Raw genomic sequence first — 14,049 nt, 5'->3', positions numbered from 1 at the left:
CCTCCCCTCTGTACACTCACCAGTCTCCTGGCCTGAGCTGCTCTGGCCTCCTCTAATCAGGTCTGGGCCCGGGCAGAAAGGTGCAGGGAGTGCTGATCAAGCTGATCAACAGCACGGAGGAGACGCTGGCCAGCCGGGCAGAGAGGTGAATGCTCCCTACCTCCAGCCAGTTCTTAGTCATTGCATTGTATTGGTGTTTAAAAGACACCAATATAATGCAATGCAGAGACTGCATGTCCCCTGCTGACAGCTCTCCCTCAGCAATTATTAAGTGAGTAATGGCAGGATTGAGCCCCTAGGGGCACTGTGGGCCCCGGCACTTGCCCGGGTAAGCCGGGTGCTGACGCCGGCCCTGAAAGGATGCATCTTGCAGCGTTTTTCCATCTGTCATGTCCAACAACTGATGGTTAATGATAGGACGCCATTGATAACTGATGCATTTTTACCATTAGTTGTCATCAGTTTCTGGTAAAAGGAGGGAGCCGGACCTTCTGATATATGTGAACTTGGCCTTACAGAATTTAAGAGAAACAGATCGCCGATCTCAGGGAGACCAGCCAAACGATAACACTGCCGGCTTCCAGTTAAAGCGCTCAATGCAGTGAAATCCTAGGTGCATTGCTCCCTGGGAAAAATGAATATGCAAAAGAGCCTGTGAGGGATATCTGGCTAGTCCTGTGTTTCGAGACTCTTAAATGGGGCTCCACTGGCTCTTCTTTTGCATATTAAAGGATTTAAAGCAGGGATGGGGAACCTTCGGCTCTCCAAATGTTGCAGAACTACAATTCCCATCATGCCTGGACAGCCAAAGCTAAATGTGCTGCTAATGTGGATATGGTGCCAGATAGTAGTGTCCATGGCTGAGAATGACTTTTTTTTTTTATAGCACAAAGGGGACCTACACAATAACAAGGTGGTTTTAATGTTATGGCTAATCGGTGTGTAACATACATTTGATTTTTTATAGCTGACCCCTGTGTGAATGGCGGCATAGAGGGGTATTAGGAACATTACTCTAATAAATAAATATTAGTCTCACATTCCAAGTTTCATAGGGGAATGTCCGAGTCTTTCCAGCTAGAAAAGCCCCTGTGTTCATAAGGATGAATGCTTCTTTGTACTGACCGGCAGAGAATGTTACATGGAGACCTTCTGCAGGAGCAGCCTCTGTATACAGCCTCCTGTAACTATATATAGCAATGTTTATATAAGTAGGTGTGTAGGGCTATGGCAGGACTTATCAGACTTTTTCTACAGAGACTCCAGGGTAAAATCTGAATGAATTATATGTGCATTTGATTATATGTGCATATTATTATGTGTGCATTGTATGTGCATATTATGTTTGCATTGTATTATATGTGCATTTTATTGTGCGCATTTGATTATATGTGCACTTTATTATATCTGCACTTTATTATATGTGCACTTTATTATATGTGCATTTTATTATATGTGTGTTATTATGTGTGCACTTTATTATGTGTGCATTTTATTATATGTGTGTTATTATGTGTGCACTTTATTATGTGTGCATTTTATTGTGTTTGCATTTTATTATATGTGCATTTTTATGTGTAAATGAGTAGGGGAGGGTTCTGCGTGAAATCAAAACAATTTTATTGTACAATGACAATGTGGGCCACCAACAGTTAACATTCATTGTCAGAAATTGGCCAAAATGAGTCTCCTGTACATATATACAATGGTATACGGATCAAGACCTAGACTGCAATAATTGTCCAAGTTCAAGTCTGGTCCTGTCTTGGTCCAGTCTCAGTGTCTGTATGTCATATTCAGACAGTCAATAGTATGGTTAAATATCGGACCCCTGCCGGTCCTGTCCACAGATCAAAAAGGGACCTCTGTCGGTTTACTCAAAGGTTTATGCAACGTATTTATCCAAAACCATGTTGGTCATACAGAACAAAATCATATAAGTTACTAAAGCTTTTCCAATACTTAAGTGCGTGACTCAAGTAACGAGCCCCTTTGAAAACAATTGGAGACATGAGCATCTAACTAGGTTCCCCCTGTTCAGGGTGGTTAACCACTTGGTGGCCAGACAGTGCTCTGTTGATGGAAAGGGGAGCAGGCAAAGTATACTTACTGCTCCAGTCTTCTACCACTCCAGTCTTTACAGTCTTCAAGAAGCTGAGACGGGACATCGCTGACGAGTGATGCCCCGATTCAGAAGCTGATTGGCTGAGTAGTGCTGCCCCGCCCCCGATTCAGATGCTGATTGGCTAAACGGTGATAGTGAAGACCAATGCATTATGATCTGATTGTGTCTGCAAAAATTCAGTCAGTATAATGTCACTGTGTGGTTAGAGAGGTTTTGGTACTGTGTGAAAGGAGAGCTTACCATACAATGCAAGCACTGGCCAGAAAAAAACTTCACAATTTCAGGATCATTTTCATAGTATACACAATAAAATAGAAAAAGAAATCTAAAATATGTTTAACATAAACAATAGCTTCTTTTCTGATGACGCATTCCCTTTAAGAAACCCTTTCACATGCTGGGAAAAAAATCCAAAAAATGACCTGCAATGTGGAATTTTTCTTTTAATATCGGAAAAGCTCAATAACCTGCGCTATTAGCGGAGAATCCCGCACAGATTTACACACAAGTCTGCATAGCTTGGTGCGGATTCGCCATGACGGTCTACCAGCCAGATTTGACACATTTCTGACACCTTATATTTGCTGACCTTTTGTGTTACAGAAATGAGAATTGTGCCTTGATAGTATGCAGTACTTTGTAAATCTAGAAAAACCTGAATAAACGCTACGTCTGAACACGCTCTAATCCTTTGTCCTCACTGACGCTCTAATCCTTTGTCTTCCTGTGAGCTCTGATTTCCTTATGAAAGGGATGCTGTGCTTGTCCAATGTCTTATAAACTGATGACACCTGCACTAGGTTTAGTCCACCACAGCACTGGTGATCAGCATTTTCTGTCTGATCAATGTGATTATCCATTATTATTGCCTCTCCTGTCCATATACACGGGCACACACAATAGGGAGGGGGGCACGGTGATAAATCCCCCTTTGTGCCCTCACTCCTCTGGTTCACTGTACATGTGCAGCGTGTACACGGGTGCCATCTGCTGGCGGAAGGAGAGAATTACACGTGCGATGACCCGGTGCCACCAGCAGATGGCAGACAGCGCTATGTGCACACAACAGTCAGAGTTGAGGGAGGGGGAGACATTGCTCACAGCCTCAGCGTGTCCACATCACTTCTGGCCGGAGATCAAAGAGCAAGTGAGGGCACCCGGTCCTGTCCTGCAGCTGTCACCGCCCCCTTTGTCCTAGGAACCATCTCTACATTGGCTCTTCACGGCCACACGGGGAGGGGGCAGGGAGTAATGGCCCCTGCTACTTTAGGAGGCTGTCTTCATGAAAGAAAGCCAGCAGACAAGGTAAGTGTGTGTATGTGTGTCCAGCGCCATGTGCAGAGCCAATGGGGAGCTGCTTACTAGGACAGCTCGGTGGTGGGTGCCCCAGGACTGCTCGGTGCTCCCCCTCCTGCTCTGTGATCCCCAGCGGTGAGGATATAGCTCTCCCTCTACTCTCTGACCCCTCTGCTGCCCTGTGTATACAGCTGCCTGCCCTCTGCTGGCGAGTGCCGGACACCTCCGGTGTAATGAGCGCGCTTCACCGGCAGGTGGCAGACTGTATTATATTTCTATAGGCAGACACCTCCTGTGTAATGAGCGCGCTTCACCGGCAGGTGGCAGACTGTATTATATTTCTATAGGGAGAGGCGGCAGACACCTCCTGTGTAATGAGCGCGCTTCACCGGCAGGTGGCAGACTGTATTATATAAAGAAGGGAGAGGTGTGGTGGGCTCTGTCACTGGAGTGGTGGGGATAGGACGTCACAGTTGTGAGTGTATAGTGTGTACTGTATGTTTGTAGTATATGGTAGTCACGTGACAATGTGGACAGTATACATGTGCCTTGAGCTTTTGGCTCCTGTTTACCGACACGTGAAATCTGACAAAATCGTCTGTTTTTATTTATTAACCCCTTCATGTCGCAGCCAATTATCATTTTTGCACTTTTTTTTCCCGTGTTTTAAAGGCCCTAGCACTTGCATACATTCACCTACAGACCCGCACGAGGCTTTATTTTTTTCTGCAATTGTACTTTGCAATGACGGATTTAATTTTTCTGTAAAATATGCAGCAAAACTGAAAAAAAAATATTGTTTTTTTTTGCCCAGTTTTATACTATTATATTTTAATAGATCAGACAATTCTGCACGCTACAATATATGTTTGTTTTTATTTTTAAATATTTTCATAATGGGCAAAAAGGTAGAATTAAATGTTTATTGGGGGGGAGGGGGGGTTATAAGGTTTTTTTTAATAGTTTTAAAAACCTTATTACACTTTTTTTTTTTTTTCTTTACACTTTTTATCACTTTAAAACATGCAATCAATAGATTGCATGTGCTGATCTAGGCTATGCCATAGCATAGATCAGTGTTATCGGCTATCTATGGATAGAGCCTGCCTGATAGCAGACTCTATGCATAGAATGCCGATCCGACAGGACGGAGGTACAAGCCCGTCAGTACAAGCGATCGGGACCCCCACAGGATATACAGATTTCTGACGTGAAGGGGTTAAAGAAGAAGTCAGGTAATTTAAAAATAATTCTCAGCCTGCAGGGGAGAGCATAATAAACACCACTTACCACTCCCTGTGCCCCCAAAGCAAAGTAACTAGAGAGATGTCCCTGCCCCGATACACCAAAGGGAATGACTGGTCAGTGACTGACACTTAGCAGTGAGTGATAACATGTCCCTGTCCTCATGGCTGTGATCCCCCCCATTAACCCTGTGTATGCCCCTGCTTGTATATCAGCGATCTGCCTTGTAATTATACAGCAGGACGCAGACTATTGTTCCATCTCTCCGCTCCCCCTATAGGGTCTGATACAGGAGCTCTTCCTTTGTGTCATTCTCTAACTGGTCCTTAGGGACTTGGCAGCATTCTAGTGTCTGAGTATGTTTTAGTGTATACGGTTTAAGATAATCGTATCTACGTTTTAGCTCCCATAGTGGAATGATGTAATTTTTTTTATTATAAATTTTTTTTCTTTTTCTTTTTACACTTTAGCCTTGCTATGGGCAGATTGTCATAGTCAAATGTAAAGCTTTTTATATATGGTATCTTAGGCTTCACCCTATTCTCAGGATGTTACTTCAGGATAGCAGCTGAAAAGTGTGATGATATATACTGTTGCCATTTACGGTCTTGGCTCAAATATAGTCTAACAGTATGTGTATATATATATATATATATATATATATATATATATATATATGTGTCTTTCTGTAGCTGCTGGTATAAATAATATGGAATGCATGGTATTCTACTACTTCTACTAATATACTTATATTTTTTTCCCCCACAGGCAGAACGGTACGTTTGGGTTAACAACACATCAGCGCACTCCCAGAATGTTGCAAAGGCGAAATATGAATTCTTATTTGGTGAGCCCAAACCAACACCAGATGACAAAGCTCCAGGTAAGCCTGTGTGCCAGGTTAGCATCTAGACAGACAAACCTAGGAAAGAAGAACTACTAAAAGATGAAAGCTTCCCATCTCATAAGCTGTAGGATGATCAGTGAAGAGACATTACCTGTGATTCAGTGCTGCAGCAACTTCACAGTCTCTTTAAGGTGCTGCAGTTCACAGGAACTACAGGACAGCTCTATTTTAGGGGTACTCCGGTGAATTTTTTTCCCTTTCAAATTGGCTTGTTTTAGAAATGTAAACTTGTAATTTACTTGTAATTAAAAATCTCCAGTCTTTCGGTACTTATCAGCTGCTGTATGTCCTGCGGGAAGTGGTGTATTCTTTCCAGTGTGTCACAGTGCTCTCTGCTGCCACCTCTGTCCATGCCAGGAACTGTCCAGAGCAGTAGCAAATCCCTATAGAAAACCTCTGCTACTCTGGACAGTTCCTGTCACGGACAGAGGTGGCAGCAGAAAGCACTGTGTCAGACTGGAAGGAATACACCACTTCCTGCAGGACATACAGCAGTTGATAAGTACTGGAAGACTGAGGATTTTTAAATAAAAGTAAATTCCAAATCTATTTAACTTTCTGACACCCATTGATTTGAAAGAAAAAAAATCATATAGAGTTCCCCTTTTAATGGGGCTAGATGCAGTTATTTTTACTGCACAGCAGAACACCCCTGTGCAGTAAAAAAAACCAGTGGAGGGAACACAGTGAAATCAGTGCAGTATTCTCAGAGTTTGGGGTCCCAGAGGTCAGATTTCCATGTATTATACAATGATATATCTTAGTGATATGCTATCTATATATCAGACAGGAATGCCCCTTCTTTTTGTTCCTCATCTACAAATCTTTCACAGATACTTATTGCGCAATTATGTGATTTCTCTTTTTTTTTTTCTTTTGTTTATTTTTTTAAATACCATTTCGTATTTCTATATTTTTGTTAGGGATAATATCTAATTTCACTTTAATTGAATAATTTCACACTAAAATAAAGTATTTAAAGGGCTTCCCCATTTTTTCTCACATAGCAATGCTATGACTAAGGGATAGTCCTTCCTGAAACGCGTCGGTTTTCCTGCTACTTTCATTGATTTTGTACTGTGGATCCTGGTTTGACGTCACAGAGTGCTGGGCTTCTGCTTGCTTTCTTCGTGCCTCCTGCTGATTCCTGCCGCATGTCCATGCACTTGGGTGAGCTGACTATCTTGACTCTTTGAATATTTTATATGTGATGGTCACATTTCACTGCTGACACAATCACATGAATACATGTTCTAGTTCTCTTTTGTGTGTTTGTGGAATATTGTGTGTTACTGTCACTTCAGCGTTGTTTGTAAGAGCGGTCTGTGCATGTATGGTGCCAGGTGCAGCTCTAAAGGGGACCCCTGTCTAAATCTGCATTAAGGCAACCCCCCCCCCCCCCCCCCACACACACACACACCCCAATCAACTACTCTCAGAAAGTTATATAGTTGTTTAATTTAGATATAGTTAATATTGTAAGTGCCCCCACTGTGTACTATAAAGTGTGTTCTACAATCTGACCACTAGATGTCATATGTATGCATGCAGATTGAGTTGCAGTACTTGATGTTACAATAAAGGGTGTCAGTACTCACTATGGGAAATCTTCTTATGTATTCAGGCTTTGTTGTGATGAATCCCAATGAAGATGGTGTTCTACAATGTTCCAGGTATCTGTTTGGTGTATAGTCCAATGGGTTGTATGTTCATGGCCTAGTTGGCGGCCCAGCTTTTACCAGCACACAGTATCTGGTGTGAGCAGCTAGTGACATCCCCAGATTGGGCTACAGAGGTCTGTGTGGGTCAGAAAGCTGATCCTACATCTTTCTCCAAACACTATTACCTTTATCAGGGATGCTTTTACGTGACCAGTGTCCTCCTTTTATGACCAAAAAGGAGACCAAAAAGGTATAAAATGAGGACACTGGTCACTTGAAAGCATCCCTGATGAAGGAAATAATGATTGCAGAACCATGTAGCTTTCTGACCCACACAGACCTCTAGCCCAGTCTAGTGATGTCACTAACTGTTCACACCGGACATTGTGTGCTGGTAGAAGTAGTGCCACCAACTGGGGCACGGTCCCAGCGAACATACAACCCATGGGACTATACACTAAACAGATCCCTGGAACGTTGTGGAACACCATATTCATATGTATTCAGACTCTGTTGCGATGAATCCTTAAGAAGATCTCCCGCAGTGAGTACTGACACTCTTTATTATAACATCATTGCAACTCCATCTGCATGCAAACATATGACATCTAGTGGCCAGATTGCAGAACACACTTTATAGTACACAGTGATGGTGCATTTACACAGAGATTTATCTGACAGATCTTTGAAGCCAAAGCCAGGAACAGATTATAAACAGACAACAGATCATAAAGGAAAGACTGAGATTTCTCCTCTTCTCAAACCCATTCCTCGCTTTGGCTTCAAAAATCTGTCAGATAATTCTGTCTGTGTAAATGCGCCCTTAGTGAGGCGCTTAATGCTGTATTAAATATATCTGTATTTCCCTTATATTGCTAGCACGGGACTGGCAACCAGCCTTTAACAGCATACATATACTGCAAGCAGAGCGCCAAGTATAGACCTCAACTTTTAGATGTAGAATCCACTTTTGAGTTCTAGATGTGTAATTCACTTATAAAAAAAATCTGAAGTGCTGCTGTATGTCCTGCAGGAAGTGGTGTATTCTTTCCACCCAGTCTGACACAGTGCTCTCTGCTGCCACCTCTGTTAATGTCAGGAACTGTCCAGAGCAGTAGCAAATCCCCATAGAAAACCTCTCATGCTCTGGACAGTTCCTGACCTGGACAGAGGTGTCAGCAGAGAGCAGTGTCGGACTGGAAAGAATACACCACTTCATGCAGGACATACAGCAGCTGATAAGTACTGAAAGACTTGAGATTTTTAAAGTAGATGTAAATTAACAATTCTATTTAAATTTCTGAAACCAGTTGATTTGAAAGTACCCTTTGTAAACCTGGCCTAACTTAAGTGTTTAGTCACGTAACTTCTATTTAAAACGGACTTCACTTTAGGATAGATAACAAGAAATTTAGGGGGAGATTTATCAAACATGGTGTAAAGTAGAATTGTCTTAGTTGCCCCTAGCAACCAATCAGATTCCACCTTTCATTCCTCACAGACTCTTTGGAAAATGAAAGGTGGAATCTGATTGGTTGCTAGTTACAACTAAGACAATTCTACTTTACACCAGTTTGATAAATCTCCCCCTTAGACAGTTGTATTCTGAATTCTCATAGCAACATGCTATATAGTTATTAAAGGGTTTATCCAGCAGCAAAAAATAATCACTGAGTAAAATCACTGAACTTACTGATATACTGTGGTTTTTTTTTTTTATCACTGCAGCGTTATCCTACTTTCAGTGGTCCTCTAATGGTCCTGGCAGCTCCACTTTGTTTCATTCCAACATTGATAGAGTGAGAGCTTCTTCCCATGTCTTTGTCAGGGATGTACTAGAAGATGGCTGGCTGTCTGGCTGAGTTCTTAGGGGCTGGCTTAGCTACTGACCTGAATCAGGCCACCAGCATGCTCCAAAATGGGAAGAACAAGGGACCTCACTGAATGCGCCAGAACGAGCAGGGAAGTGCAGCTGCCAGCCCAGGAGAGGGCGCTACAGTAACATTGCTGCAGACTTCACTGTCGTGAAATTCTTTTTTGCAGAAATCAATAGTCCAGGTTTTTAAGAAACTTTGTAATTGGGTTTATTAGCCGAAAAATGCATTTTTATTATGAAAAAGCAGTTTGAAGCTCTCCCCCCTGTCTTCATTGTTCTCCTATGGAGAGAGCTAAATAAAAGACCAAAACAGGACAACAAAGAGTTAATTTACAAATACCTCACCCTTTATCTCCTCTGACAGTCACCACTGACCTCTCTAAGTTCTGATTACACCCAGCTCTGTGCCTGTAATCCTTTGTTATCTGCTCTTTGCTGTCGGCTAACTCCCTCCTCCCCCCTCCCCTCTCCCTAGAACAGACAGGGTTGTGTCTGATGCAACAAGTAACAATTTTCAGATTTTTTGCAGTGGATGGAAAAGAGGAGGGAGGGGGGGGGACCTGGGAAAAGGCTTTTTAAATGCAGATAATGGCATATTTGGCTAATAAACCCAATTACAAAGTTTCTTAAAATCGCCTGGACTATTGATTTCTGCAAAAAAAAATAAAAAAATACGACATTGACTCTTTAATGTAAGGACATAATGAACAACATACAGTATAAACCTCTTAACCCCAGCTGTGAGGTTGTGTTCATCTTCAGCTAATTGAGGCATACCTTTGTAGAGCTTTTTATGTATCTATTTTATGAAACCTAATTAAGGTTTACCTGTCGTAATTTTAATTTCTTAGTCAGCAGGGGCTGTGATCTCAAGCAGTTTTGTAATATACTCTATTTTTTTTTGTTTTGTTTTGTTTTCTATATTTAAAGGGGTTGTGCAGTGTTTTTTCTTTTTCTGCTTAATTAACACACATTACAAAGTTATGTAAAGTGTGTTAAAGGAGTAGTGCGGTCTAAAACATGTTTTCACTTAATAACACACATTACAAAATTATACAACTTCTTTGGACGACTACGTCATCTTCAGGAGGCCGGCCTGACTGCTCCAGCCCTGAGCAAAGCAGTCGGGCGGCTTTATGAAGATGAGGTGATCATCCTAAGATGGCGGCCGAGTTTGACAGTGATTCCGTATGTATACTGCATCACACCTCTGGGTCCACAGTCGGGGGCGGGGGCAGGGAAAGGGGGCCGGGAAAGGGGGCCATTCACTTAAGTGACACACATTACAATGTTGTATAACTTTGTAATGTGTGTTATTTAGTGAAAAAATGTTTTAGACCGCACTATCCTTTAATAAGCGGTCTGGCTGGAGCGCATCACATGGCTTCCAGCTTGCTCAGCCCTAATTGTCTGAGCTTGCTGGAAGCCATGTGATGCGCTCCAGCCAATAAAAAGGCTGCCGGTGCGCATGCGCGTCGGCAGCCTTTTCTCTCCCATTTTCTGCACCCAGACCGGAAGTGAGGTTGGTGGCCTAAGGGGAGGGGGCCGCCGCACTACCCATTTAAATCAACATTTTATACATTAGGCCATCATGCAGGTTGTATATCAACTGAGGGCAATTAACTAAGACTAATTATATTATTAACTTTTACTAAATATAGTATCAGATATGCAGCTTACCAGGAGACAATGCTTTTTGTTATGTAAAAATTCAGTCAGTATAATGTCACTGTGTGGTTACAGAGGTTTTGATGCTGCATGACAGGAGAGCTGACCATACAATGTGAGCACCCCCAAAATTCTCTGCTACTGAATGTGGACGCTCATACACAGCTGTATACATGTGCAGTGAAGGGAGACACCTAGTGGCCATATGTACAATGTTGATTTAAACATAAAAAACTAAAGATAGGATATTGTAAAACTGCTTGTGATCACAACCCCTGGTGATTTCTTTATTTTTTTTTTATTTTGCAACAGTGCCTCTTTAAGGTTCTTATTTTTATTTTTTCATAACACCTAGTAAGAAACAACAAGAGAGTCCTGTCCCTACTCACTATTTATTGACGATCATTGTATATCTGCCTTTATATACTGTGGCCATCAATCAATCAATACTAAGGGGGAGAGGAGGAACTCCAGGTTTATTACTACACCATTAATAACTATGACACAATGGTTTTCTGTTGTGGCGGCTATTCAATAAATGGTAAAATATGTGCTAGTTGGAGCTAAATGGACCTTTCAGTATATTGTGCTTCCCTATATTTGGGAACTTGCATGCACAGATAGGGAGAAATTAGTCTGGGGCTGTATCTGTGACTGGAAGCCCCATTCTTGGTCATCTATTAAACTGTGATATCTCTGAAATGGTATAAGGGAGCCTGTCCCTGTTTCATGCTGCCTGTGGTTCAGACAGCAAGACACTTATGACAGATCCGCCTTAAACTAGGCACCATATTGTTAGGCTGTTCCTTGAATTGCTTTTAGATTTTTTTTTTCCAGATGACTTTTGTGCTAATGCAAAAGCTGTGGGGCTGTTCGCAAAGTGAATGATGGTTTTTAGGAAATGTACAACCCAAAAAGGAAACTGAGATGTAAAGGCTCAAAAGAAAAGTTTTCAATAAATGCCAAAAACATACCGAGACACTATGGCGGATGTTTATCAAACTAGTGTAAAGTAGAATTATCTTAGTTTCCCCTAGCAACCAATCAGATTCCATGTTTAATTTTTCAAAGAATTTGTGAGGAATGGAAGGTTGAATCTGATTGGTTGCTAGGGGCAACTGAGCCAATTCTACTTTACACCAGTTTGATAAGTCTCTCCCTATGTCTAGCTACATATTTAGGCTACTATCCTGATAGTGGTTGTTGTTGTTGTTGTTGTTGTTGTTGTTGTTGTTATGAGATTATTGGCTCCTACTATCATCAGAAGAAATCCATGAATTATGATGTGTAAATGTCATCCTGACTGACAGACGGCGACATGTGCTTGCTCAGCTAGGAAGGAACGTAGTGCATTTTTGCACATTTATTATTTAGCTCACTAATGTATAGCAATATACATATTATGAAGCTAACATTCTAAGTGGGTGTCCAGCATGTTGCACTGCCGGTAAGGGGAGGTGTGCAGGTACGTATCTCAGTGCTAGGGCAATGGTTACCTGCAGGCCTGATAAGAGGAGCATCAGAGCAATGGACATTGTATTACAAAGAAGTCTTAGGGTGCCTTCACACGTACCGGATCAGCAGCAGATTTCACACTGCCAGTTTGTAGCGAAATCCGCTGCGGATCCTGGTATAGTGAAGGCCTATGGGGTCACATACCTGCAGCAGAATTTTCATTCCGCTGCATGTATGTAACGCGGCCCCTTTAACCCCCAGCAGCCTGCAGCCCCGGCTTGAAGCACACATCACCTGTTTGGTGCTGCAGCTGTGTGAAGCTCCTGGCTCCCCTTGCTCCTCATCAGCCAATAAGTGCTGCCGTGCAGTGATTAGCTGATGACGAGCGAGGGGAGCGCACTGATTGGCTGCCCGCCGGGGGATTACGGGAGGCCCCGAAGCAGGCAGGAGCCTGGAGCAGGTGATGTATGCTCCGGGCCGGGGCTGCGGGCGGTAAGAGCTGCATGGACATTGTTAGCGATGTCCATGCAGCTCTTGCCCAAACACCCGACACCTTACCCCTCCCCGCTCCCAGTCTTCTCTCATGTGCTCCACAGCTTCCAGGTCCCAGCAGCAGCAGTGTTATGAACAAGCAACGGAAGGAGGAAGGGTCACTTTTTTTTTTTTTTTTATTTATCTCAAAGGGTTAAAAGGGGTACTCTGGCAGGAAAAAAAAAATATTTTCAAATCAGCTTGTCAGATTTGTAAATTACTTCTATTAAAAAATCTCAATCTTTCCAGTACTAATCAGCTGCTGTATGTCCTGCAGGAAATGTATTCTTTCCAGTCTGACACAGTGCTCTCTGCTGCCACCTCTGTCCGAGACAGGAACTGTCCAGAGCAGGAGAGGTTTTCTATAGGGATTTGCTACTGCTCTGGACAGAGGTGGCAACAGAGAGCACTGTGTCAGAGTGGAAAGAATACACCACTTCTTGTAGGACATACAGCAGCTGATAAGTATTGGAAGACTTGACAAGACTTTTAAAGAAGTAAATGACAAATCTACGTAACTCTCTGATACCAGTTGATGCCATACAGAGAACAGCTGGTAACCCAAGGAGAAAGAAGGTTTACTTGATTTTCTTGAATTTACAGCACAGTAAATGGTGATCACACACGTGTCCTGCAGCCCACAGGAGGTTTTTATGCAGCTCCAGAGACTGAGACACTGTCCTGGAATGTACCACATCTGCCACGCTTTATGCCTCGCTGGTTGTCTTGTATATAATATAAAATCTACAAAACAGAGAACTCACCAGGGGCACATCTGGATATAGCATATTACTATTACTGCACACTGGACTATCTTACTACAAAGTGGCCAACCCCTTTCACTCCTTCCCACATCAGCGTGTATGTCAGGGACAGGATTCTTTTTCTGTATCCTCGTGTACATGTATGTGAGTGTCAAAAAGAAGAATCCCGGCACTCGCCAACTTCTGCAAAGTGATTTATTTACACGTGCTTATACAGACAGGCGGATAAGGACGCGTTTCGGCGTAAAGCCTTTCTCAACAAGCCTAATAGGCTTGTTGAGAAAGGCTTTACGCCGAAACGTGTCCTTATCCGCCTGTCTGTATATGCACGTGTAAATAAATCACTTTGCAGAAGTTGGCGAGTGCCGGGATTCTTCTTTTTGATGTTCTTTATTTGGCCCAGGCACCGCTTGTTATCGGAGTGCCGACCTTTTCCAGATTACACATGTATGTGAGTGATCACATGGGGCTCAGTAGAGTGGCGGGCCTCTTTAAAGGGGTATTCCACTCAAACATAACTT

At 42.6% G+C, this 14,049-nt stretch overlaps 1 protein-coding gene across 4 annotated transcripts in view; it reads left to right on the top strand.

Annotated features, from left to right (window-relative positions):
• The window catches only part of PSD3 (pleckstrin and Sec7 domain containing 3), a 286,235-nt gene that overhangs the window by 51,130 nt on the left and 221,056 nt on the right, over positions 1 to 14,049 (top strand). For 2 of the 4 annotated variants that reach the window (XM_069978141.1, XM_069978144.1), the window contains exon 2: positions 5,435 to 5,549. In XM_069978141.1, coding sequence (XP_069834242.1) covers positions 5,435 to 5,549 — 115 coding nt within the window. Of the gene's footprint in view, positions 1 to 3,205; positions 3,431 to 5,434; positions 5,550 to 6,613; positions 6,744 to 14,049 lie in introns of those variants that run through there. The other 2 variants (XM_069978142.1, XM_069978145.1) reach the window with 2 other exon arrangements.

Source organism: Dendropsophus ebraccatus, chromosome 7 (assembly GCF_027789765.1).
Source record: "Dendropsophus ebraccatus isolate aDenEbr1 chromosome 7, aDenEbr1.pat, whole genome shotgun sequence".
NCBI lineage: Eukaryota > Metazoa > Chordata > Amphibia > Anura > Hylidae > Dendropsophus > Dendropsophus ebraccatus.
This window is presented reverse-complemented; position numbering and strand designations above follow the sequence as displayed.